Source organism: Sinohyriopsis cumingii, chromosome 2 (assembly GCF_028554795.1).
Source record: "Sinohyriopsis cumingii isolate HCF-2022 chromosome 2, ASM2855479v2, whole genome shotgun sequence".
In the NCBI taxonomy this organism is placed as follows: domain Eukaryota; kingdom Metazoa; phylum Mollusca; class Bivalvia; order Unionida; family Unionidae; genus Sinohyriopsis; species Sinohyriopsis cumingii.
Genome location: NC_142962.1, coordinates 60,220,537 through 60,248,028, shown reverse-complemented (window position 1 = coordinate 60,248,028; position 27,492 = coordinate 60,220,537). Strand labels below are relative to the sequence as shown.

Here is a 27,492-nt window from a genome sequence, read left to right as displayed (position 1 = left end):
AACGATAACGTCATTTCTGTAAACATTGGATCATGTGTTATTTTGGGTCAAAAATCCATTTGGTATCAAGAAAGAATGATCATACTTTAATTAAGAAAAGTGATATTCATAAAGTGTACAAAAAAATCACACATTTCCACTCAAAATGTATATGAAAATGTGATTTCTAAATGTTAACATGAAGACCCACTGCATGACCTTCTAAAACATGTAACCCAGAAAATCCTATTTACTATGTATCTTTTAGAATCATACAAATAAATATATAATATAAAAGTTGGAAATTTATACCTTAAAAAAATTCTGCATCTTAATCCAAATTTCCAGTTTTGCAAGAAGTTGTCCCACACATACAATATCCTTTGCTACCCAATGTGTCAACACTAGAATAGGATTCTCAAGAATATTCCCTGGCTTATAGTCTGTTTCTAAATTCTTTAGCAATTTTTCCAAATAAACAAGACATAAACACGTAACAATGCCAATAAATGGCAAGATATACTAAGCAAACTAAACCGACCTTGTAAAAAAAATAAGTAAATTCAACATTTTATAAAAAAATATGCTTTTATGTGGAAGAGAAACAACAGTGAATTGGATCATTGAATTTTGTAACACTAGCTATAAACCTGACCTAATTACTCAACTGAACTGCTGACAGAAGCAGTCCAAAGTAATATATTTAATTTCTATAGCCCGATGGATAAACATTACATCTTTTCAAGGCTGTGCACAGGATAGGCCAACACATCGTGAGTTATGAAAACATGGGGGTGGTATCCTGTGTTTTGAAATTTAATATTATTTTGAACAGAATAATTGCCTCTGGGGGGCCGAGTGGTCTAAAGCGCTATCTGTTACGGATCACTGCCATCTCACCTCTGTCTGCGTGGGTTCGAGTCTTGGATTCAGCCAATGTGGGTATGTGAGAAAGCTTGCCAGTAGCTTCTTGTGGGGCACTGGTTCTTTCCAGGGTTTTCCCATGTTCTTCCTCCGCCATTAATCCTGGCCACCATGTATAGCCTGTCGTGTGCTGAAAAATGGCGTTAAACCCTACAACAGCAACAACAACAACTGCACTTTTAAGCAGTTTAAGCATTCTCATTTCCTCAGTTAACACTTTTTCATATTTGTCAGTAGGTGTCTTCTTTGAACAATTGAACAATTAGGTTTTTGAATGCTTTTGTTTCATTACTGTTTTCTGGAATTATAGCATTTGCATGTAAAGCATTGGATAATCTCATTTTCAGTGGCACCTATTCCTTTTATTGATTTGGTTTTCTGTTTACCAAAGACCATAGAAACATAGATTATAAATTACATTTTTCTTCTTTTTTGTAACCTATTTGGCTCATGTCACTCAATGTTCAACTTTTTTGTTCTTTTCAAGTCTTCATGAATTCTTTTCTTGAACTTTTTAATGATCTCTGTGTAGTGAAGATACTCAGCTACACTTATAGGGTATTTAATGGCAATAATGGGAATGTTCCAAAATAACATGAGCTGTTGCAGGAGGGAGATTCATGTTACTATATGAAAATTTAAGAGGAATTATTGTGAATTAAATCCCAAATAAAGGTTCTATCACAAGTCCAATAGTCTGGAATGTTTGGAATGAATATATTACAGAAATTCTGAATGTGTTGATGTACCAGCAGTCTTAAATGAGCTGAAGTACCTACCTTCTTGATGTATCATGATGATATAATCCAGAATGTCTTTGGATGAATTTACAGTTGTCCCAAAATAAGTGATTTAATCCATGAAAACAAATGAGCACTTTGTAATTTAAATAAATGATTCCTCTCAAATTATATTTGAAAAAACAGTAAATTATTACACAGACTGAACTTAAAACAGGAATGAATAATTGTTTACCTCACCCTGTATATACTAATTAACATACATGCCAACCATTACACTTTTGGGGTAATCATTATGCTTTTTTCACTTATCGGTAATTACGCCTTATGTGTAAATGTATTTGGACCCCATGTGGTAGAAGACTCTATTGGTCCTTTGTTCAAATGGATGTTTCCTGATTCCAAAATTGCAGAAAATATACATGTGCGAGAACAAAATCATCTAATATTGTTAGGTGTTTAGCAGAAGATGCTTCACTTAAAATTGCAGAAGCCATGCAAATTAGGCCGTTTAGTATTGCAACAGACAGGAGTAGTGATTATGATGACAAAAAGTTGTACCCAGTCTGTGTAAGAGACTTCGACAAAGAAAAAGGCAAAGTCAGAGTGCTCTTCTTTCATTTCCGGAATTAACAGTAGATTCCACTGGAGAAAACATTTTTTTTATTAGCTTGATAATACTTTGAATAAACATAAGTTGGCAGAACTGTATGGGGTTTTCAGCTGATACTGCTTCAGTGATGACTGGAATTCATAAAGGAGTTGCATTCAATATTTTGAAAAAATGTCTCCATCATTGTACATATCAGGTTTTCTGTCATATGATGTACCAGCTGCATGAAAGGTTGCTGATAAATTAGAAGGACTCTGAAGTATCACTCTACCTGACTGTAACATTGCCCTCTTTGTAAGAAGGGTGGTTAATTGGATTTAGCTGGCGTTATCTAGGGAATGACTTCCTTGATTGTATAACCTGGTGGGAGTGTACAGATCAATAGAGAACTGAGCAAGACTATTGGGAAGAAATAATGCAATACGAGGCCCCGTAGAAAAGAAAAATAAACAAAAGTTAATAAATAGTGGCAACTTCACTTCAATATAAGTTGTGTTGGCAGAATTTAATAGCAGTGTCTAATTAGGATTTATTTCATCATATTAATGAGTGGTGAAAAGAGTGCATTGTCCACGACTGATTGCATTATCTTCCTCTTGTGACCCATTTATCATGTCTTCCTATTCTCTAGTCTTCCAATTATGAACACTTCATCTGTTCCTGGACTTTCTGGTCCTTTGTTCTGAACATGTCATCTATTTCTGGACTTCAGACTTCCATTATTGGACTGTCCTGTCTATCCCAGAAAGCTGTTTCCTTAAAGGACATAATTACCCGTAAATCTCTATACATATCACTTTCTATATGTAAATTAATTTCCCTCACTTACATTACTCAGAAGCATAACTACTATCCAAACACTGCATACATTCTGAACTAATTTGATGGATCATCACATGAAATACCGCACTGGTGGCCTAGTGGTTAGAGCATCGGCCTCGGATGCGGGAGGTCATGGGTTCGATCCCCGGCCTAGTCATACCAAGCACTTACAAAAATGATACTAACAGCTGCCTTGCTTGGCGCTCAGCATCAAGAGGTTAGTGTTAGGACTGGTTGGCCTGGTGTCAGGATAATGTGACTGGGTGGGACATCATGCTACATGTCTGCGGCATGATGCCCCTGTGCTAGACATCACTATAAACTGCCACACTGCAGACATCATAGTGATATGACTGAAAAATTGTTAAAGCTACATTAAAAATCCAAGTCACACACACACACACACACACAGACACACACGCACAATGACTTAAAATTACTTCATCCAAGAAACAAGTACATGTATTTAAATTTTTTTAAAAATGGTCTTGTTTAATTTCAGTTGCATTATTCAAGATGTGTCAGCTTAAAGATTAATGGATAATAATTTTTGTCTCTTGCTCAAGCTTACACTAGTGTAATACAACACTGGATAAATGTATTAAACGGTTCCTAGAAACAAAATCAAAAGTGTCGAGAGAAGCTGCATAAAGCAAGATATGCTTCAGATGCTAATGAACATATACACAATTGATCTTTTAAGTAAGGAGGGCAGTGATAAAGCAATTAAACAATGGCTGACCTCAGGAGGAAAACATTGCTTTATGTGAAATATTTTGAGATCAGAATAAAAACACGAGTCATTTTAATATAATTTTGTTTTTATCTTAAATTCATGTTTGAAGTACAACAAATGCATTTTTATGTGACAAATAATAGTTTAAAAAATGGGGCAATTTGGGTATGTGGAAATTGGAGTCAGGGCTTGTTGAACTTGAGTCAGAGCCTGTGATTTTTTTAAAAGTTACCAGCCCTTGCCCTGTGCATAAAAAAGTTGTCTTTGAACATTGTTTGGAATTTGATATTTTTTGGTTGACATTGGGGCACACATAATTTACATAAATCTAGTTGATGCTAGTAATTTAAATCACATAAAAAATATTTAGATTATTTGTTAGCAAAAATTGTACAGTACATATTTCTAAGTTTCTTACTTCATTCCAATAAATTTATATCCTGCTGTATGGCAATAATATTGAGCTGAAATTCTCTCTTTATAATTGCAGGGTAAAGTTTGACCTGGTTTTTTTCAAGCGGTTCCTGCACCTGTTCTCCTGGTTCTTTCCATCCTGGAAGAGTATTCCAGTCCTTCTCTTTGTTTTTCTCCTTTGTCTGGGTCTTCTGGGTAAATTTGTCATGTATTTTTCTAGATTTATTCTCATGCTTCTTTGACAGTTTAATGATATTTTGATACATACATTTATACATGTTAATGAACGTTTTCTTTAAAGCACAAAAATCATGGGTCAGTGATAGTCTGTTGGGAGTAGATTTTGCCAGTACATTTATAACTTTGATTTCACTGCCTGGGGTGGTATTAAGTAGATAGTGGTGATATTTCATGAATTTCATATAACTCCCAAGTTGTATGTATGTCATTACTATGTGAATTAATTGGCCACTATTTATGCTGGCAGGCAAGGAGGGGAGAGAGAAACACATCTTTCCAAACGGAATCTCTGCTTTGTTTTGACATGGCCAAACTTCTTTAAGTTTGAACAATCACTTTTATGTCACTGAAGTAGCTGTGATACAAAGACTTGCAACATTTGATAATGCTAGCTTCAGCATGCAGTGAATGAGCTACTTAAAATAGCTATAGATCTAAACTAGATGCAGTGATGGTTTGGTTATTCTAATTACACAACATGATTTCTTTTCTAATACCATTCAACCAACAAATTACTATTCACACCATCTCCTCAATCAGTCTGTTAAGCAAAGATGCAGGAGGTATGATTACAAGACGTAACCCCACAAGCATTGGTCGCATGGCTCGGAGTTATTAACTTAGAATACTCTGAACTCCGACAGGATCAAGTATGACTAATAAAGATTTCAGCTCATGAGGTATGAGACTGGCCTTAAACATAGTGTCTTACTTTGTGACAGAATTGGCTGACTGGCATAACCAGTCTACATTCTCTAGCTTCCATATGTGTGATTAATTATACACACATATATCCTTTAATGGGCTGACAAGCTGTTCAGTGCAAATAATTATACACACATATATCCATTATTGGGCTGATAAGCTGTTAAATGTAAATAATTATACACAGATATCCTTTATTTCGTCAAGTGTCTCTCGTTTCACTAGTCTGAAATTAGAATTTTCATGTCATTGTTGGGAAAACATATATTTTTTTATATTAAGAATATTGCCTTATTCGTTTTAAAATTGGAAAATTTCTGGCTTTTCAGTTGCATGATTTTTTTTGTCTTACAAACATTAGTGCAACTTTTTTGTGAGTGTGTCGTCATTGTCAATAAATACAAAGTAACATGTTGTTGCATGTCAGGTAAAATGGAGATATTTTAATGCACAGATGGAGCTGATACACAAAGATCCATGGAACACTTGTTGTTCGAGACCCTTATGTTAGTCATGGTAAATGCATATTTTATTTGTCTGCAGATTTATACATGTAGGTACCAACAGCTGAAGAGCTTCATCCTAACCCATTGTGCAGACATCGTGTAAGCATAAGTTCAGTAAATGAGTTAGATTCTATGAGGTAGATTTTGGTATTGAATTGTTGAACTCATCAGATAATGAAATGATCAATGACAAAAAAATGATGACCCTGGCACTTTATCCTCCCATTTAAACAAAATTCCCCATAAATATAAATGTTTAAAAAAACAACAACCTGCCAACCCTGATTTTAAAACCATTGCACTAGGTTTTATTTGGGCCTTATCAAGCTAAAAGTTTCTTATAAAAACTGCACCCTTTGACTTTGACCCTGGCCTTCTTGTTATATAGAACACAGTACTTGCTAACAAGCTTGAATTGGGGTTCATTTATATTCTTTTTCTAACAATGTTTGCATTGTGATGAGGCCAGTTTACTTGGTTGTTGTGTCCTTCAAAAGTATGTGTTTTTATGTGTGCTAAACATGGATTTTCTTGTGTCTAGTACTTGTCATATACTTTGTTTTGATGTTGTTGATTTTGTTTTCAGAACAGTATGTGATATACAACATAGGGTTGATCCCTAGTACATACTACAAAATTCTGGGTGACAAAGACCATGGTGAATTTTGGAAACAAACGGGCATAGCCCTGGCTCTGATTCTTACGGAAGCCTTTGTAAGTATCCAACTTAAATTATGTTACTGTTTTAGAAACCAACTTTTATGGTACCTAATAGCCATATTTTCCTGTCTATACAAGAGGATGTAAGATATCTATACTATGTGTGTGCATTTTGACTGGTATATTGGTGTGTTTTGGTGTGGATTCAGCTAATACGTATACCATGGTACATTGTGAATGAATCGGTTTTTGTGGTATTTCTAAACACGGTATGCAAATAAAATTTCTACTCCAGCCTTCATTTACATTGTTTGATTTTCTTCTTTTTTTGTCTCATCAGGGGCTATTGTTAAATGGGTACTTTGTGTGAATAGTTTCATCCATTTGAGTTAGAACTTTTGTGTGATTTTCAAGTCATGGAACATTATACTGACTTGATCTAAAAAATGATCTGCCAGCATCATGGGAGATATGTTCAGCTATGAAGCTGGCAAACAGTTTCTTTTCATGTGTATCTTTATTCACATTTGATGCAGGTTCCTTTAACTTTGTAAAGATTATGTATTTGTTGCTTATAATATGCTTTTATGAAATGGGTTTTCTGCATGATCCATAATGTAATTCTTGCCACCATAGCACATTTTAAAGTAAGCTTTATGCAAGGACAGACTGCCTACTGCCATTCCTTACGATTTAATGGCAAACAAGCAAAAACTACAGAAAAATGATGTTGTTGAAATAACCAGATAATTGGTTCATCCTTGTTTGATTTGGATCCAGGTTTCATATTGGAATTAGTGAAATTAGTCAGGGAACCAGACTAACCTTACAGCAGCATCCCAGACATTTTAAACTGCTCCTATTTGTTCATGCAAAGTGTCTGCATGATCAAACTGTTGATTATATTATTATTTTTTAATTTTTATAAATGGTGTCCAGAAAGTGATGCTTGTTAAAGACGAAAGGGAAAATAAGTTTCTGGAAAAAGTGTAAATAATCACCACAAAAAATGAAAAGGGGCATTCAGATTTTTGTGAATAAAAGTTGGAAAGGACACAGTTACGTTTATGTTTATTGGACATCACTTGCCAATTTGAGTATGTCTCGTGGCAGGAGATATGATTGATGTCATGATGTGAAATGGTTTCGAACTAAAGTTTGTGCAAGAGAACTAGTGATAAATAAAGTCTGTGCATACTTTAAAATCTTATCATTTGAACATTATATTTTTCGTTTCTGCATCGAACTTTTAATTATGTTTACAGCTTTACAATAGCAGTTATTGATATTTTGTTACACCTTACTGAAAACTGGTCAATCTTACAGAAAAAAATCAACTGCCTCGTCAGGGTTGGCTGGTCTGCAGAATGTATGTTTATGTCTTTTGAACTTGATTTCAAGCACTGAAATTCCTATTTCCATTCATCATTGAATTTCATGTTATATATTGGTTGCTTCGATTTTGGCATTTCAGTATTGGATGATAATGCACACCAGAGATGGCTCTGAGTTTAAAAAAGTTGTTGCTCAGAAAATCACCAACCTCAATATTTTGTCACGAATTTTTAAAAACAATGTTGCCATTTTCATAATACAGTACTTACAGTTTATCTCATCATCCTCGGGACCAAGGTAAATTGTCGATGTAAACGGATGTTTTGATAAATGGTGTTATGGGGATGAAAAATAAATTTGAAAGTTCACATACTAGTGAAATTTTAAGAGATGACCTGTTTATGTGGAGAAATAAAATGGAAATTTTGATTAAATGAAGACAACTAGTTTGAAGTACATTTGATATTGAAACTTACATTTGTGTAGTACACTCCACAATGTGTTAAAGAATATACATGAATTCAAATGTTAGAAAATTCATGGATCTGTCAAATCCCATTAGCAAACAGCTAAAGCATATATAAAAAACAGTAGTCCTTGTTTGATCTTCATCCCATTGTCAACAAACTCATTTCATGAAACAGTTCACTCTGATATTAATTATCCAAGTAGCATGTGACTGTATAGTTGTTTATATGCTACATGTACATGTACTTAAATTGGCTTAGATTTTGGTCAGCCAGAGACAACTACCATGATGCAGAGGCTACGAAAGGGATGATGCTATTAACAGGGAATTGAAAACATGTGAACAAATTGAAAAAGTTTTAACATTCTTGTGAGATGTCCCACCTTCATTTAACTTGATGGCCAGAAAAATCTATTTTTCAGAATATTGGAACTTTAATTTTGGGTTTTAAATTGACATTGGTAGTGATCATAATCATGAGCTTTTTTGTTGCAAACAGGAAATTTTCACTGCACAATAAATATGTTCCAATCACTATGAAAACTGAAACAATGCTTATATTTAACTTTGTTGTTCATGTGTTATTGAAGGTGCTGCTATAGGCGGTCTTTAAAGGACCAAACAAATGCCCGTTTGTTATTGCTGTGGCAACATAAAATAATTCTGAAACATTGACAGAGACAGAATTTTTTTATTTGCTTAGTATATATTACAGAGCATTCAATACTTCAAATGTAATCAGTTTTTTTTGAAGTTTCAGCAAAACTATTATTCTGGTACATTTTTCAAAAAGGAAAAAAATGGCCATCATCTAATAGATTGAAGTAATTCTTGTTCCCGCCATCAGATATGGTTGAATGTAGCTTGTCAGGTAGCATAACTATTTGGGTTATATTACAGCACTGAGAAATAAGGCCAGACATCAGCATAAGCGGATTATGATATAACAACGCTATGTTAGGTTGGTTTGTCAATATGAACAAATGATTTGTTTATGTAACAATAGATTCTGGAACAGTTTATATTCAAGTTTGCGGCTTCCTGTCATGATGCCTTTAAATTTGTTAACTACAAACCCAAGACTGTAAATACAACAGTGAAAAATGTGAAGGCCACTCTGACTGAACACAAATGGTTTCTGCACAATAAAATTTGTTTTTTTGTGACACACATCAACCAGACTTGGAATATGGATGGCATTTTGGGTAAGGGAGAAGGCTACATATTTTGATGTCAAAAGTACTCCTGAAACATAATAGGTTCAAATATCTGGTTAACCTGAAATATCTGAACAATCAAATTTTCTGTGATGGATCCTGCTTTCATTTAATTTTGGTATATTTACCAGCATTTTTTTATGATAATTTCAATTTTTTAATCAATTATTTGTCTTTACAAATAAGGAATTCATCAGGTAAATAACAAATTATGTATTGGCATAGATTTAATCCTTTTTTCATCAGGTTCATTCATGAAGTAAATTAAATTGATGCATCTTGAAATGTGCCTTCAGCCTCAAGAATACATTGCTTGAGCGTCCGACAATGTCTTTACATTGTAACTTGGGAGACTGCCACAAATCCATATTTTTTAAAATTGACATCAATTGCCATCATATGGTTTTACTGACTCTGGCCATTGCTTTAGACCTTACATGAAAAGTTTGCAATTTTTTTTCCAGATGAGAAAAATGTGTCCAGTGGGTGCACATAGGTCATGATTTGGGGGCATTTGTCTTGTTCATATTTTGTTTTGTTTTTGTTCCAGATTAAGAGTTCCAGTCAGTATGTGGTTTCTTTGTTGTACATCACCTGGCGAGGTTCAGTCAGCACTAAACTGCACAAGATCTACTTTAAAGATGTTCTGTATTATACACTGAATGTTATAGATAAATCTATTGACAATCCGTAAGTACAAGGTAGATGAAACACCTTTCACAGATGAACTTATTGAGGATAAATGTTTGTGTGACAGTGGAGAATGAAACTGGTCTTTTGATAGTGTCAGCAAAAGATGAATTAGTATTGTCTGTCTTTGGTATGGAAAGAATCTTTAATTTATTTTGTAAACGGTTATACCTGCTGTATTATTTTTGTGGATGGATTATCATCATGTTTTGCTTATATTTTCACCTATACATAATTAAAAAAATGAGCATTTGAGAAAATAAATCTCCAGATTGTTGGGTCATCAGAATCCTCAGATAAGGATTTATTATCTTGCCTGTCCAAAAGCAGAGAAGTACTCCCCACAGCATTGGTACATACAGAGTACACTTACTACATCTCATTTAGACTTTCTTCCCAGATCCGAGGCAGCAGATTCATGACACTACCCACTGGGGATAAGATGCATTTTTATGTGTACTGCATCCTTATTATGAAAGTAGGTCACTGTGATTGTATACTGTACTGACATTGGTTAAATTCTTTTGGAGATCGTTTTTGGTCACTGCTCACACTAGAATTTTGATGGCATGCATCTGTTAGTACCACACCCCTGCAATACAAGTAGGTCACCAGGACCTACATTTTGTATTTCATTGACTTGGTTTTAGTTTTTACATTTAGCTCAGGAACATGTAGATTTTTGGATGCTATATACATACAGACCAACATAGAATCATGAAACTTATTGAGAGGATGCATCTTAATTAGTTAATGACTGCCACACCCTTTTGCACAAGCAGGTCACTATGGCCCATATATTTATGCATCACTGACGTCACTTAAATTTTGTGCTTGAAGATAACTTTTAGGTACTGTTTACGGATGATGATGGTAATATGCATCACTTTTGGTATTGTACACATCAAAAGCCACTTTGACCTATATTTCACCTAGTACTTGCTTTGGTCAGGTTTTTGTATCTAGCTTATAACTAGAACTTTTAGGCATGCTGTATGCATATGATCCATCTAAAGTCATGAAACTTGGTGAGGTGATAATCTAGTGTTACATCCTTATTGCAGAAAGACATCTCTATATATGACCATTATTTCTTGCTGCAGTGACTTTCTTGTGATTTTGTGTTGCAAGTATTTCTTGAGTACTGTTCATATTATAATCACGAAATTTAATGCATGTGTTACACCCTTACAACTGAAGTAGGTTAAAGTGACTCACCTTTTATATTTTACAAACATAGTTTAAGTATTTATGTTTATCTCATGACCACATACAATTTTGCCTGCTTTATAATACTAGCCTACAAAGCCTGTTATGACCAGTGCATTTGAAAGTAGGAATAAATATTTTTGTTCAGGGGCAAACTTTCCAGATAAATGATTATACACAGGGCTGATAAAATATTATTTTCAACCACTTGTCCAGGAAAAATGGTTTCAGAAAATTCATTTGTTAACGTACATGTTCATTTATTCCAAAATTTCAATCTCTTCCCATGGTTTTAGAAGAGGCATTTCTTGCTCTGATATGGTAGCATCTGTACTTCCATCAACAGTAATGGAAAGGAATTTACTGGAATTCAGACCTTCATTAACTTTTTTTCTCAAGACTTGATCAGATTGACAGAACAATGTCTCTTGCCTCAAGTCTGTTCTTATAATTAACACCAAGTTTAAGACTGTTCATCTTCTGTAGGACAAACAGCATTTCCATATCAGAAAATGGTCTCTGTATTTAGCTAGGGTATAGGCTGTATTAAAGAGAGGACTCATTTTGTTTATTTCTCATTTTATTCTCAGTTTTAAAATGGCCTTTTTCCTAGTGGACTGTTAGCAACTCTGGTTTTCTGATTTTCCGCCAATAGACATATATTGTGCTCACATACATTATTATGCTCACAGACATTATTAGGTTCAAACTGTCATAAAATTTGTTTTATCTGATCCTCAGTTCCACTGATAAATACACTGGCTGAATTTCCAACCTGTACCAGTTCAGGATATTCTTTGCAATAGCTACAAAACATCTTTCCATCAGAGTTGATGAATTCAAGCTATGGATAATTATCAACCCAATGTGGCTCAACATTTCATTGTCTCTGAATTGTGTCATCTTTTACGCTGAGTCTGGCTTATGTATCTTTGGAAGAATAGTTACATAGGGAGAAAAAATAAGAAGACTGCTGGATTAAAGGGGTAGCAGAGTTTATTTCCCATTGTTAATGTGGGCAAATAATATTCTCAAAGGAACATTAAGGGACAAAAAGTTTAGAATAATTTCAATCTTTGTTGATTTTTTGTCAGTTTGATTTTTGTAGCTTGTCATTGCTGTTTGATCAGACTGACATTTTCATTTATTTTGAATGAGACTTTAAATTCTGTTCTCTAATATTATAATATTTCAGAGACCAGAGGATAACTCAGGATGTAGATAAGATGTGTGACAATTTCAGTCAGATTGTGGCACCATTAATTATCTCCCCTTTCACAATTGCATACTACATATATCAGTGTTCCAAAAGGTGAGAAAAATTTCAAATAATCACTGCCTCTTACAGCTTTTAATATTCTCTGGAAAACAAACTTGAAATGGAATAATGTTTATTATGCTTACCATTCCAAAAACACAGAAAAAGAGATCTTATTTTAAGTCAGTAGTTTTTGAAAAAGAAATGGGTTACACTATGAATATCATACATTTAGTGGTGAAGTTCTGTGAAACGTAGTCAAGATAAATGCTTAAGTTTCCCTTTTGTTTATCATTTGTCTGTTGATACACAAATAGATTTAGATCTTTCCACTGCAAGAGCAGACCTGCCAACTCTTAAGATTTTGCTGTAAGTCTTATAAAAATTACTCTAACAATATGGACTTACAGCATACTAGCCAGAACTACAGAAAAATTATTGTTGCCGCAAAATCCAGATAATTGGTTCATTCATGTTTTTGGATCAAGGTTTAATCTTAGAATTAGTGAAATTAGTCAGGTTACCAAACTCTATGGCTGGCCTATAGTTGGGCTAGGGAAAAACCTGATCAGTTTTTGGTTCAAATGTTACAGCAGCACCCCAGATGCTTTAAACTGCACCTATTTGTTCATTCGAAGCAACTGCATGATCAAACTGATGATTATAGAGTTTTTAAAAATGACTTCCAGAAAGTGATGCATATTTAAGACAGAAGGGAAGATAAGCTTCTAGAAGGTGTTAATAATTGACACAGAAGAATAAAAAGGAGTATTCAGATTCTTGTGAATAAATGCTGGAAAGGACACAATTACGTTTATTGGACATTACGTGCCAATTTGAGAATGACTCATGGCGAGAGATCTGATTGTCGTCGTCATGTGAAATGGAAAAGAATTTCCAAGAATTATCTCAAGTTGAGAGATAGTAACAAGCCATTGAGCTGCATAGGGTTTGGAACTAGAGTTTGTGCTACTGTATTAATGGTAAATTAAGTCTGCGTATACTTTACAAACTTTTCAGTGAACTTAATGTTTATCGTCAATGCGTCAAACTTTTAATTATGTTTTCCAGCTTTACAATAGCAGTTATTGATATTTTGTTACACCTTACTGAAAACTGGTCAGTCTTATGGAGAAAAAAATCAGCTGCCTTACTGAAATGGACTCATCAGGGTTGGCAGGTCTGCAAGAGCTGCAGAACATGCACACCACCCTACCCTACAAATAATCTGGACAGAACCCATTTCATATAAATGTTGCTTTCTAAATCATGTAACCATTGTTAAAAGCAAAGTTAGATAAAACAAAACAATGTACCATTAATCTCTAAAATTCTTTTTTCTACCTTACACAGATTTCAAAGTTTTTACTGTAAATAATGAGAGATTGTATAGTTTTTATACACCTGGTATAAGGTGGAGAATGTTATGTTGTGATGTTATCCATCTGCCTGTCACCAGTTTCATTTCTTCATAGTTACTTGAGTTTTCCACCATCTATAGATGGCTTGTACTTAGGCTAGGGAAAAACCCGATCAGTTTTTGGATCAAATGCTCAAAGGTGAAGGTTTCTGTAACTGAAAACAGAAATATTGTTTCAGCATAGTAACTAACAATAGTTTAACATCAGATTCCTTGGAAAGCCTCTGTGGATGGCTTGTACTTGGGTTAATAGGAGAACTCTTTTGGTTTTGGGGTCAAATGGTCAAAGGCCATGGAGACAGTGAATGGAAGAAGAAAAATGGTTTCTGCACAATGAAATTAGTTCCATATCACAGAAATTAACCAAACTTTGTGGATGGTTGTACATTGGGTAAGAAAGAAGTTTCTTGATTATAGGGTCAAAATGTCAGAGGTTAACGGTTACTGTGATTAAAAGAAGAAAAATGTTTATAATAATAATAATACCTCTTACATTAGGCTATTTTCCTTGAGCAAAATTTGTTGAAGGCTAGCACTTAATGTATGGAAGAGGCCCATTGTTTGGGGTTCAAAGGTCCAAGGTCAAAGGTATTGTGGCTCAGATAAGATTTTTGCTCTTGTGAAAGAATATCAACTGTTTCTCCATACAGCATCATGAAAGCATTAAGAGTCTAGAAAATTGAAACATTACATAGTAGCCCATAAAAAAGAACCTGGCATGTTAGGACTTCTCTTTACATGTGTTATGAATCATTAGTAAGTATATTTTGTGGGGTGGGGTGAAATATTTCAGATTTGACACTAAATCATCTTATCATGAAGTTGATTGCTGGGCTACAGGAATGCAGCATCTGATAGCCAAATCCCATCATTCTAGTAGCCCCTGGGCATTGGGCACAATAACTGTCTGACCCTGATAGTACCTTTGTTATCTTTCAGTACTGGATATCTGGGACCAGTCAGTGTTCTCATCTTTTTCATCATTGCTACCATCATTAACAAAATACTGATGTCACCTGTTGTCAATTTTGTCTTTCTCAAGGAAAGAATGGAAGGATATTTCAGGTACGAAATATTTTCTTTTTCCTTTTTAATTCACCTCTACAAAATAGAGATAAGCTGATGTACTATCCCCCATGTCAGCAACTGGGTCCACACAAACAAAAGCATACAGATATGTACACCGTCATTGAGTGTCAACCATTCTTTCTTCCTAGATCCTAGGCAATATTTTGTTTGGATTGGTTTCATAGCACCTACCTCCATGAGTTGGGGAGACAAAATTATTATCAACATGTATATTAGTTGCACATTCTTCATTAAGTTTAACATTTAACTCGGTTGTAAATACATAAATACTGTTATAGCTGGAAGCATGCAGCTTAGTGAGGAGATGTTATGGAGGGGGATTACCACCATAATTCTATGCACATATTTTCTAATCTTCCTTGATGCATTATTGTAAATGGCTGATTGCAAGTGCTACTTTCATAATTCTGTATATTTATATTGTATTCTTCATTGATGTAAATTGTACATGGCAGTTTGCAATTGCTATTTCTACATTATTGCCAATGGCTGCTTGCTAGTGCTACATTCATAATTCTAGTCATGAATTTTTTATTCTTCATTGATGCAAGCTGTAAAAGGCTGCTTGCAAATGCTTAGATCTACTTTCCTTCTGCATTATTGTATCTTGCAATTTGCCAACTTCTGAATTGATTCTGTAGTTTGTCTTAAGGCAAATGCTATGTGAGTTGTTACAAGTTTTAAGATTCTATTTATAATCTTGCTATATAACAAGTTACACAGATTGCACATACTAAAATCGTGATATAATGTAGCATCAAGCACCTTGCAAGTTAGCATCATGGAAGTTAGCATAAAATAATGCCTCATATGACAACAGATTGTGCTGTGACATGTCAATTTCGTACAGTTGGACTACTCCCCTGACTCTAGCAACAAGAGATTATATCACTTTATGGCACGTTTGGGGCATCTTGTTTAAAATATCATTTGAATTATATTACCGCATTACAGTATTTGGATTTCTTAGAGTATTAACATTCGGAAGAGAGGTGGCCTGCAAGAAGCACAAAACAAATTAAATGTATCAAATTGTATACAATTAGAAGTATTTACACAATGTTTTATTTCTGCTGACCCATTCCACCCCATTTTTATTGAGACATTTTGTGAATGTAATTTACTGCTGCTGCACAGTGGCATGCTAGGGTAGCTGCTTACAAGTAAGGTTTAAGGTCCTAATTTGTTTATGTATTCTCATTCGCAATGTTATCAATTCTGAGCATGTATATTATATAGTGCAGTGCAAATTCTGCGTTTTGTGTTAGTAAAGACCTCATAAGGTTTGAGCAAATTGCAGACTATTGCACCTCAGGGCCATACTTTCTCTTGTTTATGAGAGAGAGAGAGAGAGACAGACAGACAGACAGAGAGAGAGTGTTAGTTTCTTCACAGAATAATAGAAAGTACTAGTCCACTAGGCAATTCCTGACTGCAGTTGTAAGATATCTGAGCAGAAAGTAACGGCTACTTTATAAGCATGCAAGACATTTTAATGTGAGTTATAGGCCCCCAAGTACTATTCCTCAGAGAAGACACAAGACTGCATTTCAGAAATTGAGGCCACACAAGTACCAGTTTGTCACTTTGTGAAAAATGGGATCATTATGAGAAAATGGAGACCTCCTGATGTACCAGCTGGTGAGGAGTGGTCAATGAGAAATGAAATTATTGTTCCTGAGTCATATAGACAGGAAATTCATAGTCTTGCCCATAAAACTCCTTAAGCTGGTCATTTTGGTGTCAGTAAGACTGATCACAAGATCCTGAATCATTTTTATTTGCTGAAAATTAAGTGTGGTTTATAAGTACCATTGATCTTGTCACACTTGTCAGATGGTAGGAAATCCCAATCGGAAGATATCTAAGGCACATCTGCAATCTATTTCTGCATTTGACCATTTGACAAGCCATTTAGTAGAAAATTGGTAGACTATTGGTTCCTTACCTTCAGGCAACCAATGATTGTTAACCATAATGTGTGCATCCTCAAGATTTACATAGGTTATTCCTTTGAAGAATATAGAAGCAAAAACTGTTTTAAAAGTTTTGACAGTGTTTTTTAACACTTGTTTGCCTCCCCAAATCTGTCTAGCAGTTTTATGTTTGATTATTTCCAACAACTTATGCATGAATTAGACACCCAACAGCTTAATTTTTCTGCCTATCACCCTAAAAGTCATGGGGGTAGCACAAGACTGTCCGAAAACACTCTCACCTACCCAGGATACATGTATGCAATTATATTGAATTAAATTTTTAAAAAGACAGTGATCAGTAAAATCCTTTATTGTATCATTATCTGGTAAGATCAGGGGAGTTTTGTCCCCATGTCAGTAATTATTACCAAATGAAAGACCCCATGACTACACTAAAACTGCAAATGACTGTCCAAAAGCACCCTCAGCTATCCAGGATACATGTAGGCAATTAAATAAAATCAAACTAAATAAAAAGACAGTGATCAGTAAAATTCTACCCTGTATAATTATCGAGTAAGATCAGTAGAGTTTATTGATCCTTGTTGATACTTGCTGAAGGAAAGACCCAAAACTCACTCATCGACCCAGGGTACATGTATACAATACAATAACTTGATGAAATATGCAGTTTTGGTGCATTCTCTCTCTCTTTGAGCATATATAAATTCACTAAATTGCTTTTATATTGCAATTAACAGCACACTTAATAGTCAGAATCATGCGTCACTATGTTCATATTTCAAAAATTCTTTTACATTTGTTTTTTTCAATCTTTAGTGTGACAAAGAACAGCTGATTAATTAAAACCTAAGGGTGCTATAGTTATGTTTTTAAAATTCTTGAACCAATTTATTATTTTTAATTGGTTTGATAATTGTTGTTGTTGTTGTTGTTGTCATAGGGTTTAATGCCATTTTTCAGCACACGATAGGCTATACATGGCGGCCAGTATTAATGGTGGAGGAAGAACCTGGGAAATCCCCGGAAAGAACCACTGACCCTTCAGAAGCTACTGGCAAGCTTTCTCACATACCCACATTGGCCAAAACCAATATTCGAACCCACACAGAGGTGAGATGACAGTGATCTGTAACGGAGAGCGCTTTATACCACTCGGGGCCCCTTTGATAACGGTAAGAATTACAATTACAATAAATAAAAGTAAAATCTCCTGTAACTTTATGTCTTTGTCTCTGATTATTTCCACTTTTAGAGACAAAAGTTTTAAAGAAAGCAAACCAGTTTAAAGCTGAGTCTATTATTTTTTTTTGAAACACATTCGCATGTTAAGGTTCTGTACATTAACAATGCAAATTAATTATTGGAAAACAATCATACACTAAATCTGATATTTCTAACATCAAGTAAACATTTTTTATCATGATATGAACATGATTTTCTACAATTTGATTATTTTGGCTTTGCTACAAAACATGTTCCAAAATGAAGATTGTGATAAAGAAAACCTTTAGGAATGCTTAATATTTTGTAATATCATTTTACCTATAAACTTTTTTTTATTGATATTGCTCTGAAATATAATATTTTCACTGGAGCTTATGTACAATAGTATCATGAGTTGGATAACAAAAACAATACTGATAAAACTTAGTATTTACATTGTTGCAAGGCCAGATCTGTATGAAAATAGCAGTTGGAATGATTTAATTGTAATATGGCAAGTTTATAAACAGAATATACAAAACTTGCAATAACTGACATAGTGTTTGCCATATGACAAACTAAAGAATTAATTTAGTAGTTGGCACACTCAAGATACAAAGACACAGAAGAAGGAAAGTAAATATAAGTACTTGCAAGCAGCCATTTATGGCTTGCATCAATGAAGAATAGAAAATTCATGACTAGAATTAAGAATGTAGCACTTGCCATCAGTCATTTACAATAACGCATCAAGGAAGATTAGAAAATGCAAGCATAGAATTATGGTGGTAATCTGCCTCCATAGGATATATCTTAATGAGTTTTATGCCCTCTTCACAGATGTTAAATATTTTAGTTAACGCTTATTTCTTGGATGGTTGTATGAAGCTTGATTAGTAACATACCCTTACCATAAAAGAATAGCACGGTGGCCTACGTTTCACACTTTACTAGCATAAGTTACATTTTGTTTAATTCAATACCAGATAGTTTTTTTTTGCACCAGTTATACCTATATTCACAAAACTTGGTGAGGGAATTCATCTTGATAAGTACTACACTCTCATTACAAAAGTAGGTCACAGTGACCTGTATTTCATGCTTCACTGACTTTGGTTAGATGTCATGTTTTATGTTTGTTTTCTTAAGCTCTCAATCATCAAATTTGATAATTGTATACATCTTGATTAGTACCACACCCATACCACAAAAGAATGTCATTGTGACTTATATTTTAATTTTACCGGATCAGGTTATATTTTCACATTTAGCTCATGACCAGATATGATTTTAGCATCCTGTAGAAATATTATGTTCTACCTAAATTCATGAAAGTTGGCAAGGAGGTCAGTGTTACCTATATTTCATGCTTCACTGACTTTGGTAAAATTGTGTGTTTTAAGTTTATTTCGCAAACTCTTTCCTAGAATCATCAAACTGGATGGTTGTATGCATCTCTATTAGTACTACATCTTTATGACAAAAGAATGGCATTGTGACCTGCATTTCACATTTTACTGCCTTGGCTTATGTATTTGCATTTAGCTCATGACCAAATAGTCTTTAGCAATCTTATACCTAGGTTCATGAAACTTGGTGAGGGAATGCATCTTGATGAGTACTACACCCCTCATCACAAAAGTATATATTTAATGCTTTCAAGTTAATGTCCTTGATTCTGTTCATGGTAGTCATGGAGAATGGAATGCATACATTTCATGCAGGATCTCAGATAGAGGGGCTAATTATGGTGATTACTGATGCATGAACTGTATACTTGGAGAAACCATGACAAGCAATGGATTGGGTTTTGGACATTATTTTTTAATGTATCCTCACCTTCTCATGGTCTCCAGGTTAATCCACTGTTTATTTGTCATGATGTACAATTTAGATGTTCCTTTTCTTAAATTTAAAATATAATTGGGATATAAACTTTAAAAATATAAATCAATATGTATTTTTAGATTCTTGATAATACTGAGCATTCATTCATGATCCAGTAGCCTCGTTTTGAATGGATTCTGACATGCAAAACTAGCATTTACTTGTGGTCATTACAAAGTGTGTACATGCATGTGAATGGTCTTATTATTAATTTGTATAGGTGTACCATAAGGCATATTGTATTGTATTATGATATCTGTCCATCCATCGGCCTGTGTGTCCTTACGTCTGTTCTCTATTTCATTTCTACACAATAACTCAAGGTTAACCACCTACAGCTACCAATGTCTGGATGTCTTACACTTAGGGTAGTGAAGAAGCCTATTGATTTTGGGTTAAAGAAGTCAGGATCATTGTGGCTGAAAGAAGAAAATGGTTTCTGCACAATAACATTATCATTATATTGCGGACCTAAACAAAACTAAAGACCAAACATCAAGGTCACTATAACTGAAGGAAGACAAAATGTTTTTTGTAAAATAACTTTATTCTGAAATAAGGTACCTTGGCCAGAGTTGGTGAAGGGCATGCACTTAAGGCATGGAAGAGGTCTGTTGATTTGGGAGTCATATGGTGAAAGTAAAATATTTTGGCAGAATAACTTTTGTTCTAGAACAATTTCCTTGATCTAAGATTATGGATGACTTGCATTTATGGTAATACTGAAACTTATAGAGTCAGGGTGTAAAGGTCACAGGTCCTGGAAAGTCTGTTAAGAAAATAATGGTTTCTGCACATCAAGTTTACTTGAAGACCTCATATTTGTACCAGAGATTGGGGTCATTCAGGCCTTTTTGTCAATAATGTCTAGGGTATCATCAAAATCTTGGACAGGTTTGATGATGAGTGAGATTCATGCATAATAATTAGATAACCTTGTGTCTGATTGGCTGAAATTATTTCCACTTTTTAGCTATTTTTCTGATTTTATTTTGATCAGACTTGGAACAGTGGTTCATGTCATTAAGATTTCAGACATGCTTGATAATGAAAAAGATCTACACATTGTAATGAGGTGATCTTGCATCTGATTGGTTGAGCTTATTATCCCAGTAAAAGACATATTTAACAAGATTTTGATCAAACTTGAAATGTGGACTTATATCAAACAGATCATGAAAGAGTTCAGTATTGAGAAAGATCCATGCATATTAATTAGGTATTCTTGGTTGTGATTGGCTAATCTTGTTGAAACTCTGGAGCCACGTTTCTGATTTGATTTTAATCAGACTTGGCATATATGCTTAAATCATCAATATCTTGGATGATTTTGGTAAATAGCCAGATCCACACATACTTATGATGTCATCTTCCACTTTAAATTGACTAACCTGATCTCATTTTGATCAAACTTGGAACTCATGTTTACATCATCAAAATCTTGGACAGTTCAGTGATGAAAAAGATGCATGCATAATGAATGTGGTGAACTTTCATTGGACTGGCTGAGTTTGTTGCCACCTTGTCAGCTGTCAAGTTCTGTAGCCAGGTGAGCAATATCAGGAACATTTGGGCCTCTTGTTATCAACTCACTATAGCACCTATGTTATCAAAAGAAAGAATGTTCTTTTCATGGTATATGTTGTTAATGCCCTGTCACTTGGGTCAACATTCCCAATTACTGTGGTCTGAATTTATTTTCTACACGATAATTTAGCTTACTCAGAGCTTCATAGATTTGAGCTTTGAAATGAGTGATAACACTCAGCTTTCATTCAGTAGTGTTTAGAGAGTTGAATATGTATTTATTTGCTTAAGTGTTTGCATTTATACTGAAATGTGTCTTCTTGAACTGAAAGGCCTGTAAGTTATACGGCAGTTATTCATTTTGATGATCTTTCTGCATTTTCAGGACAAAATTTACGTTTATATAAGACAGCACTCGATATAAGGAACACTAATTTTTTACTCTTTTATCTAATACTGTTTCTAATAGATGGAAGTTTAATTTCTCAAATATTGATCAAAATCAGTACAAGTTTAAGCATCCATCTGCCCTAAATATATTTGCATAGTAAATCGAAGTGCTGAGGTAATTGGTTTGGTGGGGTGGACTAATTAGCCCATACTCCACTCCATATTGGTATCTTTTCTTATTTTGAACATAGGAGCACTAGCCTGTCATCACATTATGTCAACATATTTGCTATATGTGATTTCAGTAATATTGTAATAAATCTGTGCTTATTATTTGATAGTTTGCTCTGGCAACATGGTGTTGAGCATCATCATCAATAGGAATTTGACATTGGCCCACTCACATTTGCATTGAAGTTTACTGTTAGAACTAGCTTAATAGATAGAATTCTACCAAGTGTTTGGGGCAGTTTTCAGTGCAGAATTCCATGCACTTAGTGTCCTTGATAATGGCTGCATCAGATATAAAGTTGATAGTTGTATTACATTGTAACCAGATATTGGGACACCAACCAGACATATTCAGGGCACCTGAACACCACTTGTCTTCTCATTTTTGACTACATAAAAATTGGCTGTGCCAAGGAAACTTTACTTCGGTACTTATTTCTTTCTGACCTAAGTGTTGCAGATTTACACAGTGAAAATATCTTTGTCCCATAAGTCCTGAATCATTGCTTATAATTCTAGCATGCATCAGTTATCAATTACTTTTGCTATTTTGCCAATATGTCATCAGTGTAGAACATGTCACAGAAATTGCTATTTACACAGGCTCAAAATGCAACTTGATACTAATGTCGGTGCATGAAATGAAAATATGTTCAGAGTGAAGACTGTAGGTGTAAAACCCTTCTAGTATCAAGCTTACATCAGTTGACATTGTTTTTAGTGAGAGCTTAAGTAGTGTAACGATATATATAAAGTGCACTGTGTGGTGACAGGGATGAACATCTGTTGCCAAAAAAGAACGTCCCTGAGACCTACATAAATGGATTTTAAAAAGCTGAAAAATTCAACCCATCTTTTTATACAAACCTAATTTAATTTTTAATGGTTTCTTGTCAAAATTTAAGACGAGTCTCTTATCAACATATGCAGTTAAGAAGAATAAAGTTACATTTTTGCTTTGTAAATTAAAATGAGTTACATGCCGATTAAATGAATATCATTAGTTAAATTTTTTCTAGTGATACATCTTGTGGTTTTGTACATAATCATGCCTTATTCAGGTGTTTTGAGAGTCTCCAACAAGAACAGCTCTTGATTATAAACGCATATTTTCTGAGGCAAAATGTTTTAATTTTAGTAAGGGGCATAAGTAAACCTTGAAAAAATCATTTCATCTGGGGCAAAGACTGGACATTTTTGTGTCGCAAAGTGGGGAAACTTTGTATATAGTGCAGTCTCCAGTCCTGTAACAGTCTATTGATAACACTAAAATGGTGCTGTTTTGGGCTCTTACAGATAAATTCTGTTTTGCAAGTGTGGGTAAGCAAAACATTGAAATTGTTCAACATCTTTTATATATTTCTTACAAAAACAGTAATTCATATATTTCTTACAATGAACATGTAATAATTCATATTTTTATATGATTTTACATGTATATATTCACATGTTTCATGTAGAATAAACCATTAAACGTTCCAAGGAATAACAATAATCCAACATCACAGATGCTATATATTTATACATTGTTTAATATCATGAAATGTTGTTTATATTTGTAACATTGGAAATATAAAATTAGTTTATGAAACATCATTTGTGATACCATGAAATAAAAAAATCAAGGATACTGTGAAAATATTGTATCTATGATACTATGAAGACAACAGAATTTATGATACCATGATAAAGCATGTATATATTACTTTAAAAACAACATACCTGTGATAGCATGAAAAATCATATAAATAATTTGATGAAAAAATCGTCTCTGATACTATGAAAACAACAAATCTAGACTATAATACCATGAAAAAAATCAAATCTATGATACCATGAGAAATCATGATACCATGAAAAAATTATATCTATAATACCATGAAGATATATCTATAATTAAATAGAATGTTAATTACCGTAATCATCTGTATATAGGTTCAAGCACATGCAGATGAGGGTAAATGCAGAGTCAGCAGCTTTCTACAGGGCAGGTTCAGTAGAGAGGCAGAAATCTAATATGTACCTTGAGAGATTGCTCAATACACAGAAGAAACTAGTACTGAGGGAGTATGCACTTAATTGTAAGTGTTTGAAACAATTTCCACATATACCACTAGCAAGCATATACATGCACATTGAATAATCATCCTGTGTAATTTTGTTTGTTATTTTCCTGTGGATAATAAAAATTAAATACAAAATGGGGAGGAAAAAAGTTTGAAAATTTGTTTATTTTGGCATCTTCACTTCTATTTCTGTTTATATTTGAGTGGTTATAAAATTTATTTCAGAATTCAAGTAGTCTTTTTTTACATTCAGGGAAACCAACTTCCACAGACATAAACATATACAGGAAACATGCATCATAGTTGCCATCCATTCTCAGTTTTTCAGAATTATGACATTTTTTGGTGAAAATTCTGCAACGAAATAATTTTGAACTTCAGAAAATCGTATTTTGAAGGGGAGTTTCTTGTGTTTGGACACGGGTGGGGAGAAAAATAATTCAGCACATGTGTCATAGACTTCTGCAATGAAATAATTATAAAATTCTAGAAAATCTTATTTTGAATAAGAGTTTCTTGTGTGGACACAGAATAGCTGCCAACCTTCACGATTTTTTGGCATGAATTTCACAACTTTTTCAGTGATTCACAGGTTCGCGCCACATGCCAAAAAATCACGAATTCCCCAATTCTCAATTATTTTAAATCTTTAATAAAATAACCGATTTCCTGTTAAGCGCTAGTAATGATATTGGCAGTTGCCGAAATGGTCCGGTACTGCTAGTTGCGATATTAGTGGAACTGTATCTGATTGGTACAGTTGGCCTGGTAGCAGGCATTTTAGCTTATTTTAATCTATATGTATAAGAGTAGTTTTACAAATACTTTTGAGAGAAACTTCGGCCTAACCAGAAGTTTGCTCTGCACATGCGCTGCAAACACTGATTTGAATTACCATTTGGCACCGCATCTTGAAAATGTCTTTACCAACAAGGAAAAAGAAATGTATTGCACAAAAAGTGAAGTTTAGTTTGGAATATACCAAAAATTGGCCATGCATTCTGCCATCAAACATTGATGTACTTCATGCTTTTTGCATGCAGTGTGCCACAAATTTTAGCATTGGGCATGGTGGCAGAGATGATGTGAGGAAGCACATTGGTAGTAAAAAGCACATAGAGGTTGGGAAAATTAAGAACTCGCAGCAGATTTCAGCTCTTGATGTAAAACCTGCAGGCTACCAATGCTGAGGCATTGTTTGTGAGTTTTGTTGTTGAACACAATCTACCTTTATCAGCTGGAGACCATGCTGAAGATTTGTTCAGACAAATATTCCTGGACTCAAAGATTGCTTCATGAATTCATGTAAAAATTCACTAATTTTTATCCCTATTTTCACTAATTGCGAGCCTGGAGGGTTGGCAACTGTGGGACACAGGGAGGGAGGAAAGTAATTCAGCACATGTGGCATAGACTGGTACATATTATTTAGAAAATAATTTACGTATCAAAACAACTAATCGATTACGCTATAAACAAGCAAATGAAAAACTGAAACAAGTTCCATGAGAAAGTTTGTATTCTTTCATACGCACATCAATAAAACTTACATATGAAATATTAGTTAAGAATTAGTTTAATTTTAGTTTTTTTTGTGTGCTGCTTTGTTTGCAAATATTACATGAAATAAAATTACACACATCAGACTCAAATGTGGCTCATTGAACACATGGAAACCCAATTGAAAAGGCAAAGCTCACAGAGCACAGCTGACATACTTTGTTTGGGGTCATGTGAATATAGTGTACACAATGACATACATCATGGAAGATTTTTTTTTACAGTATATCATGTAGTCATTCTAAAAACACTGTGATATGTGAAATTTTTTTGTCATTCTGAAATTACTTGCTTCTCTAGGATCAGCATGATTCCATATTCAATTTTAAAACTTCAGTCTTATCTAGGAAAATATAGCTGCAATATTTGAGAAATATTCATAAATATTCATCACATTTGGAGTTAGTCTGATCTCAAGCCCATCTGTAGTTGTAAGCATTAGCCAAGAGATCAACAGGGGTCCAGTCAGTTAAAAAGGAGAATGACAATTTGATTTCCCTTATCATGATCATTTTGTCTGTAGTTATTGTTTTAGAATTGAATATTTATAATGGAATCATTTTTGGCATATCAGGTCATAAAGTAAAGTGAACTCATCATGTGACCCTCCATCAAGCTTGCATAGTCCCTCGTGTCATCCATGTTATTTTCAACTTTTTCTTAAAATCAGCTGGGCCAGTTTCAGGTAGACATGGTAGGAATGTTCTTTTGGACATGTTTTTATGAACATTTTGTTGCAACCTTATGGAAAACCTATTTTCAATTTTTCAATATAAGCTGAGGAGCTGTGGAATGCTGAATTAAGTTGAACTTTAGTTACTTTGTAAAACAAATTATGTCTGATTACATTTTAATGAATGTGATCAGACATTTCATTCTGTTAGCTCAACTGGTTTGTCCATGAAACTTTGCACATACATTCATCCCATGGTTCATTTGGTCCTAAATGAAAATGGTGTTGGTCTGACATCCACACAGTGGTCATCGGGAAAATCTTGTTATCGCTACTTCTCTGGATTGGATGGTGGTATCGGACATTAGGTTTTCACTAAAAGATATCTTATTTGTCTAGTTGGTCCTAAGTAAAAAAAGTGCCAACCTGATATCCGTTATGGCCACCATGGCAGCCATCTTGAAAATCTAGTTATTGCAACTCCTTTTGAAAAGAAAGTCATATTTATGACATTTTATCAAAAAATGTTATGATGTTCAGTTGGTCTTAAATGAAAATTGTGCCAATCAGGAATGCATTATAGTCATCACCCAGTGGCCATTTTGAAAATTTTGTTATCGCTACTTCTTCTGTATCAGCTTGAGGCTAAAAGGCTTACCTGATGTATAGTTTGTCCTAAATGAAAATTGTTGCTGATCTGATATCAATATGGCCACCACATGAGCCATCTTGAAAATCTAGCTGTAAGACAGTCCATCATAACTAGCTTTAATGGTTCCAGCTACAGAGATGTCTCAATACTAGAGGCCAAAGACTATGCTTAAAGATAGGGAGGACATGCTTAGTGATTGCCTGGAAGTTATAATGTCTCAACCAGGAGGAACTTTTAGTTTGCTTAGCCATCACTTTCGACAGTCTTCACTGGCACCATCTAAGATTGTACACCAGGCATAGGGATGATGAATTATGCTCACTAGCTCCATGTC

At 34.2% G+C, this 27,492-nt stretch overlaps 1 protein-coding gene across 7 annotated transcripts in view; it reads left to right on the top strand.

Moving 5' to 3' along the window:
* LOC149804996 (lysosomal cobalamin transporter ABCD4-like) overlaps positions 1 to 27,492 on the top strand; it is a 103,199-nt gene that overhangs the window by 585 nt on the left and 75,122 nt on the right. For all 7 annotated transcript variants that reach the window (XR_016417369.1, XR_016417365.1, XR_016417368.1 and 4 more), the window contains exons 2-7: positions 4,305 to 4,423; positions 6,266 to 6,393; positions 9,911 to 10,050; positions 12,455 to 12,571; positions 14,877 to 15,002; positions 24,143 to 24,288. Coding sequence is in view for 3 of the 7 variants with exons in the window: in XM_089946393.1 (XP_089802519.1) it covers positions 4,305 to 4,423; positions 6,266 to 6,393; positions 9,911 to 10,050; positions 12,455 to 12,571; positions 14,877 to 15,002; positions 24,143 to 24,288 (776 nt within the window). In the remaining 4 variants the exon portion in view is untranslated. The remainder of the gene's footprint in view (positions 1 to 4,304; positions 4,424 to 6,265; positions 6,394 to 9,910; positions 10,051 to 12,454; positions 12,572 to 14,876; positions 15,003 to 24,142; positions 24,289 to 27,492) is intronic.